The 7,061-nt window shown below is 36.5% G+C and overlaps 1 protein-coding gene across 4 annotated transcripts; it reads left to right on the top strand.

The window, feature by feature from the left end:
- The first annotated feature begins 1,373 nt into the window (after positions 1 to 1,373).
- On the top strand, positions 1,374 to 6,886 carry LOC114258311 (uncharacterized). Of its 4 annotated transcripts, none has more exons than XM_082874931.1 (7): positions 1,374 to 1,881; positions 3,945 to 4,016; positions 4,117 to 4,181; positions 5,182 to 5,326; positions 5,501 to 5,584; positions 6,186 to 6,281; positions 6,610 to 6,886. In XM_082874931.1, exons 1-7 carry the CDS (start codon positions 1,588 to 1,590, stop codon positions 6,622 to 6,624), a joined length of 771 nt encoding a protein of 256 aa, XP_082731057.1. In that variant the 5' UTR covers positions 1,374 to 1,587; the 3' UTR covers positions 6,625 to 6,886. The 4 variants fall into 4 exon arrangements, 2 of the variants coding, with proteins under 2 accessions (XP_082731057.1, XP_082731058.1); XR_014333179.1 differs by having other exon boundaries at positions 1,512 to 1,881; positions 5,458 to 5,584; positions 6,192 to 6,281; XR_014333178.1 differs by having other exon boundaries at positions 1,512 to 1,881; positions 5,458 to 5,584.
- Positions 6,887 to 7,061: the final 175 nt, after the last annotated feature.

Raw genomic sequence — 7,061 nt, 5'->3', positions numbered from 1 at the left:
AAAAAAAATTAAAAAGTCATTATTTTATTTAAGTCATATCATCTAATTTAAGTTACATTAGACCATCTCCAACGGTAAACCAAACCTGACATCAAATTTAAAATTTGGTGAAAAAGCCACTTTTTTAAGCTCCAACGGTTTCACCAGATCGATATCAAATCCAGAATTCAGCAAAAATGGTACCAAACTGAGTGCAGGCGAAGCGTTTAACCAAATCACTGTTCCTAACCGTTGGGATGAGACGAACGGGTCGACCATCCGGTTGACCAACCGGTCACCCCGGAGAAAGTTCAGACCGTTCACAAAAAGGTTCAAACTAGTCAAAAAAAAAAAAAAAATTTTTTGCCTAGGTGGTCGACCGGCCGGTTGACCACCCGGTCGACCACCAAAAGTTCAAAAAGTTCAAAAAAAAAAAGTTCAAACCGGTAAAAAAAAAAAAAAATTTGCCGTTACCGGTTGACCGGCCGGTTGCCCAGCGCAAATTTGATGAAACGGATTTGATGTTGAACCGTTGGAGCGCGAAGTATCAAATTAAGAAAATGACCCATTTTTTACTCAGATTTGGTGAAACATTTGGTACACCGTTGGAAATACTCTTATCTGTCTATCATATCACTTTAAACCTAATCTATACTCAAATTATATTTTATAAAAAAATTTAAAAATACACTTATTTAAAACATTCTAAATCACTCCTAATTAAAAATTCAATAATGCTTGAGGGCCCGAAATTAGTGGCTCGAAGTTGGCTCAAAACCCAAAACGACGTCGTTTTGGGTTTTGATTTTTTTTTTTTTTTTTTTTCTTCTTCTTCCTCAGTCTGAGAGAAAGAGAAAGAGAAGGAGAGAAAGAGAAAGAGAAAGAGAGGGAGAGGGAGAGGCCGTCGTCGTCGCCGGTCGCCGCGCCTCCGCCTTCGCCGCCTCGCTGCTCTGCTCTGATCGTCGACGTCGCCGGTCGCCGATCGCGTCGCCGATCCGATCGCCGCCTCTGCTCGTCGCCTTCGCCGCCTCTGCTCGCCGCCTCCGCCTCTGCTCGTCGCCGATCGCCACCTCTTCTTCCTCCGTCTTCTTCCTCCATTTTTTAGGCCCCCTCCAGTCCTTCCTCCCCCTCCTCCTCCCCCTCCCCTCCCCTCCCCTCCCCTCCTTCTCTTCTTCGTCTGCTGAAAAAAAAAAAAAAAAAAAAAATTTCGGGGCATTCGGACCACCCCCTTTCGGGCTCTCTATCACTGCCGTTAAAAATTTTAAAATTTCTAACATTTTTTTAAAGTAAGAATCTAGAAGTAAATGGCGCTCGACACTGACAGATTGACGCGTATCAGTAGCATCATCTGACAATAAAATAGAAATAAATTTTCCCTGACCCTCCTGTACTTGGGGCAGTGGATATTTCTGGCCTAATTGCAAATACACCAACCCAACAGGGGCATTTTAGTCCACACGCATAAAAACAGTCCTATTTCGTAAATTCCGCCCCCACAGGCTACAGCTCTCAACACCTTTTTAAAACACAGGTCTCACTCTCTCTCCCACTCTGTTCTGTTTTTTCCCCCAATTCTTCTTTAATTCTAGAGAGAGAAAGAGCAGAGAGATGGTGGATGAATTCATGGTGTGTGTTGATAGGCTAATAGCATCAGCTTGCTTTGAGTCTGTCAATGAGAGAGAAAGACTCTTGAGAGGTGCTAGTGGTGCTAGTGGTGGTGAAGTAGTGATTGATAATGATCTGTTGTCCTCTGTTAATAATAGCGGAGTGGTCTTTGTTAAGAACAGCAATGGTGGAGGTGTGGGTTGTTCAGAAAAGGTTGTGAGAGAGTGTAGGATTTGTCAGGAGGAAGATGAAGAGCATCAGATGGAGGCTCCTTGTGCCTGCAATGGCACTCTCAAGGTTCATTCACTTTTTCTGGGTTTTCTCTTCTTTTTTTTCTCTCCTCTTTTCTTAAATTTCACTTTTTTGCTTCACATATCTGTCCTGGGTTTGCTTGGAAAATGTGCTTTTTCCCTTTGAAGGACTGATTTTTCTTTATTTATTTTTGTTGGTTTTGCCATGTGGGTGCTTCTTTGTGCAGTTATGTGCTCTTTGAATTTGTTTTTGTTGAAACTATGCGTGCTCTCTCTCTCTCTCTCTCTCTCTCTCTCTCTGCGCATCTGTGTGTCACCTTTTTCCGTAGTTTTGTTGTTTTTTGGAAACATATAATGAATATACTTGGGGTTGAGGGACTTCTTTCAAGTAAAATTTTCTAGCCATCTTTTTTATTTGTTTTATTTATTTTTAAATTTTTAGGGTTTTGTGTTCTATCCCTCTATCCTTACATTTATTTCAATATTTTGTTTTTTGGGTGTGTGCATATTTTTTGGTACATTTCCACCTCATCCTAATTCTTCTAGGTCGTGTTGTTGGGCTTCAGGTAATTGGAGTTTGGAGTCCATGAAATTGCTTCCAAAGATGCCTACTTTTCTATTCTAATTTTCAGTGTCTTTGCTTGATAGATGGGTTTGGCCTTGAATTTTTCCTTTGTTGAATCTATTACATAGTGTGGTGTGGGTTATTAGATATGAACTCTCACTGTATGAAGTTCTATTTTCCATGCTGCTTTGAATGTGATTTGATGAATACCTTTATTAATTGTTTGCACTGTTGGTATTTTATTCAAACAATATGCAATATTTCCATGTATTGTTGTTTTTTAATGCACTTAGGTTTTTGGTAGATTCTCCATATTAATATTAGCAAGTGGTTTATTAATTATGATGAATACCTTTATTAATTGTTTCCTTGCTGCTTGTTGCTGTTTGAAAATTTGAGCTAGTATCAGAAATTATTAATTAGTTTATTAATTGTGATTAAGGTTCCTTTCTGCTTTCGTTTTCCCTTGGTTTGTTGGTATTCATTGGTTTGCTTGGAAATTGTCTCTTGTTCTTTGTAAAGGATTAAGCATAATTTTGAGTTACTGTGCCTATTGTTTCATCTCTCTCTCTCTCCTCCTTCCCTGTCTCTATTTTGTACCACATGGTTAATACTTATCTTGTGTTTGTTTTATGATTCATTCCAAACCCAGTCAATCAAGTGGGGTCGATTACTTGAATTATTTTCGCCATTATGTTTTGTCAAAAAAGGCTACATGAATAGATAAATTAAATAAACTCATTTCCTTTTTACTATCGCATCAACCGGTAATTTAGGTCTTTCCCATTCCCTAATATTTTAACTTACTTCTATTTGTGGTGATCATATTTCTCTTCCTAACCATTGCATTTACATTTTGTGGTTCTTTGACATCCCAATTTAATTTTATGGATATATTTTTTAGGATTTCTATTGAATTACTTTAATCATACTTTTTTTTTTTTTTAATTAAATCTAATACCCATTGTGATTTAATTTGCCTAAGTAGTTGGTTTTGGTATTCACATTTTGTGTTTAAATCACTGTGCCTGGGATACCTCTATTAAATCATTTGGATCAACATTGCTGTTTTGTGCTTGTGGTAATTGTGTGGGAGTTCCTTTTCTAATTGTCAATTCCATGTTGTGTAATGTATACAGTGACTAATATATTTACTTTTATCCATTTAAATTTCATATTTTATTTACCATCAATGTGCAACAATAGACTTCTGTATTTTGGATTTTCTTCATTACCGGTATATGTTCCTTGCACCTTCTGTGCTGTCATTTGAGATATTTCTTTCAATTCATGCTGATTATATAGTTATCAAGGGTGCTTCTCTTGGTATTTTCCTTGTTTACATGTTTCAATATATGTGTGTGTATTAATATATTCTTGTAATTCGGTTCGTGAGCTTTTATCTTGCATTTTTTATTTCAACATTTGGATGAGTCACATAATTTACTGATCTGCATTATCAAGAGATATATGGGCGTTCTGTAGTTAGTTGTTAGGTTTGAGATTTATGAATGTCTTCTGAGGTTTTCGTCTCTGCCATGTAGTTTGCTCATAGGAAGTGCATTCAAAGATGGTGCAACAAGAAAGGTGATATCACCTGTGAAATTTGCAGTCAGGTTGGAACTTTGTAGCTTCCTTATTTTTCTAAAGGTTTACATGAATGTTGAGTATATGCAACAACTTGAAGAGTGATGTTGTATTTCCATTTCTTAATAGGTCTATTCTCCAAATTACATTCTTCCACCAAAGAGCAATCCTGAGGTTATGGCCATTGATATTAGGTAATTGAAGAAGGCTACGTCACACCTATAACTTTCTGTTCTGAACTCAATTTTTAAATTTGTGGTTCTTTAATGGGATATATCCTCCAATTTCTTTGAAAGTTATCTGCACTTCAAGGTCTTTTAGGAAAATTTGCTTCGGAGATTCATTTTCATTTGTTTATAAATGATGCTCTAGTAGGTTGATGTACAGATTGTGGAAAGAAAATACTGAAAGCTATCATAATGATTCCAACCCATATAGTTGTGAGATTGCATATTTTATCCCCCCCCCCCCCCCCCCCTTCCCTGCGCGGTCTTCTTTGCAAGCAAGCAAATGGAGCATGAAATGGGTTATGGAGAAAGTAAAAATTTGTAACACCTGCAGATTAAGTTACTCTATCACTTGAGAATGTCATGATTGAGATTTAGACATGTTTTTATGTGGCCTCTTCATTTATAACTGTTATATTTAGATGTTGGGCTTTATTGCCACAAAAATCTGAAATTAGATATTGTATTTCTAATTGATGAGTCAATGAATTGGCCACTCAAAGGGGAATGCTACTTTCAATTGGATGTAAAGTATCCTTAAAAGTTATCTCTTGCTCTCGTGTCTCTCTCTCCAGTTTGCATATTTTTAGACGGTGGGGGCATGAAAGAGATGAAGATTGGTGTTGACCGTAGTATGTCATTGTGTCCCTATGGACATTGCTTCCATGTAGTTGGAGATTGAGGTGCAGTGTATCAAATTGATAAGTAGATGCATGGGTCATTCATAACTGTAGATTAGACTAGGAGCCTGCTCCTCGCTCCTTATGCTAAATGAGGTTTAACAATACATCAACTAGAATCTGTGGATATTTGCCCCCTCGTATATTTTAATGGTCAAAATACATTCTCCAAGCGCACCATACTTTTCCTCCCCAATTAGATGTGCTTGTCAGTTTACCACAGGTTAATTTATTAGCTTTTAATATTTGTAGTCATCTCTTTTCTTTCTTTTCCCCGTTTTCTTCAGGCAACCATGGGGGCCACATATTGATCTGCGGGATTCTCATTTCCTGGCTTTAACTGCTGCTGAGCGTCAGTTCTTGCAGTCAGAGTATGATGACTATGGTGTTGCAAACAGTAGCCTTGCTTGCATCCGCTCTGTGGCTATCATTGTAAGTAACCGAAATCCCTACTGAAAATTTGACAACTATTATTAGTTATGCCTTCCTAATATTAGGAAATTAGAGTTTTAAGTATTCTAAAAAAGCTATTTTATGAACTTTTTGTCTTGAGGGCAAAGCAGAAATTTAGAGTAGTGGAAGATTAATCAAAAGTTTGCCATACAGCTGATGTTAATCCTGCTTATACGCCAAGTTCTGATGGTCACCAGAGATTTTGGGATGGTGCAAGAGCCGTCAACATTCTTCAATGTAAGTCCAAGATGATGATGCTTAAAATTTGTGTGTATTTATATGCATACATTAAAATATACATAAATGCATCAATGTTTACTTCTATCTTCCTGCCTCTGTGTTTGGTGGTGAGAGAGGAGAGATTGCAATGTTGCATTATCATCACTCTTGAATATTTAAAATTCATGTTTAGGATCTTTCGATTGTTTCTTGTCGTTGAATTACTGTTAACGAGTGATTACTATGATTCTTATGCCTTGAATATTCAGTAAACCTAGGTCTATCCTTGAATGATGCAAGTCTGTCTTTTACTCTCCCATTTATGTTCAATAAGACTTTCAGAATCTTTTTAACAATTATTTTAATCATGAATGACTATTTTGTGTAGAGATATACATGTATTTACATTCATTAATGCCTCAAATACTTTATGAATATTATATGAGAGGTGAAAGCAGGGATTTGTATTCAGTTAGTTAATTTATACTTTCATATTCTCTTCATTTGAGTATTCTTCGTCCACATATTGCCTGGTACTCTTCTTTCCTAATAATTTTTCTTTTGTTGATGATCAAAAAATAAAATAAAATAAAGGGTAGTATAACGTGGTTAATTTCAGTTCCAGGTTACCCTTCTGCAATTTGCTGGTTTTCTTCTGCCATGTTATGTGATGATCCGCTCGTGCTACATTATACAAAGCCGAAGGAGAAGACAGGTTTGTCAATTTTACTCTCTCTCTCTCTCTCTACGTACTTCTCATTTTTTGTCTTGACGTTAGGGAAAATAAATCAAAATATACATAAGAATACACATATATGCATATACCGATTATCCATAAGAAAGAAAGAAAAAGAAGATAATACGTATGTAATACCTTCTGCAATATGGATGGAGATGAATTCGTATGCATCTTGGCTGTGACTTTATGTTGGTTTCATTTTGATCGATCATGATTTGACAATTTTTGAGTTTTCATTTGTTCACTTCTACAAAGACGATGTTTTGAGTTTTTAATAATTTAATTTTTACCTTGTGATTCTTAGTTTCTCCAAGGATAGGAAGGAAGGTATCAATTGTTGGGGGACCCTTTCCGGTGACCAAAGCATCCTAATACTCTCCATGGGAGCACTTGTTTTTTGTACACTGCTTTTGTCTCCGAGTTGTATTTAAATCAGAAGTTGGCATGAATGTCTGAGAAATTTACTGCAGTAAATCCTAGTAGCTCTTCCTTAAAGCTACCCGTGAACTCTTGAAAGAAAATGTAAATAACAAGATTGAGTTCATCAGGCCCTTTAATCTATTTTCCTTTTGCTGCCCTCATATTTCTGCATACTTAAGTTTGAGTTGGAGATGTTAAACTGGTTTCATGACTTTTCCAGCTGTGTTTGGTTGGGGAATTTGGAAAGGGATTTGGAAAGGGAAAATGTGTGAAATTAGGTGAAATATAAGGGTATGTTTTATTCATATTTCACTTACCTTTTTTATTTTATTTTTT

This window comes from Camellia sinensis, chromosome 6 (genome assembly GCF_055761805.1).
Source record: "Camellia sinensis isolate YWXY chromosome 6, ASM5576180v1, whole genome shotgun sequence".
NCBI lineage: Eukaryota > Viridiplantae > Streptophyta > Magnoliopsida > Ericales > Theaceae > Camellia > Camellia sinensis.
The sequence above is the reverse complement of the archived record's forward strand: the minus strand, read 5'-3'. Positions and strand labels throughout refer to the sequence as shown.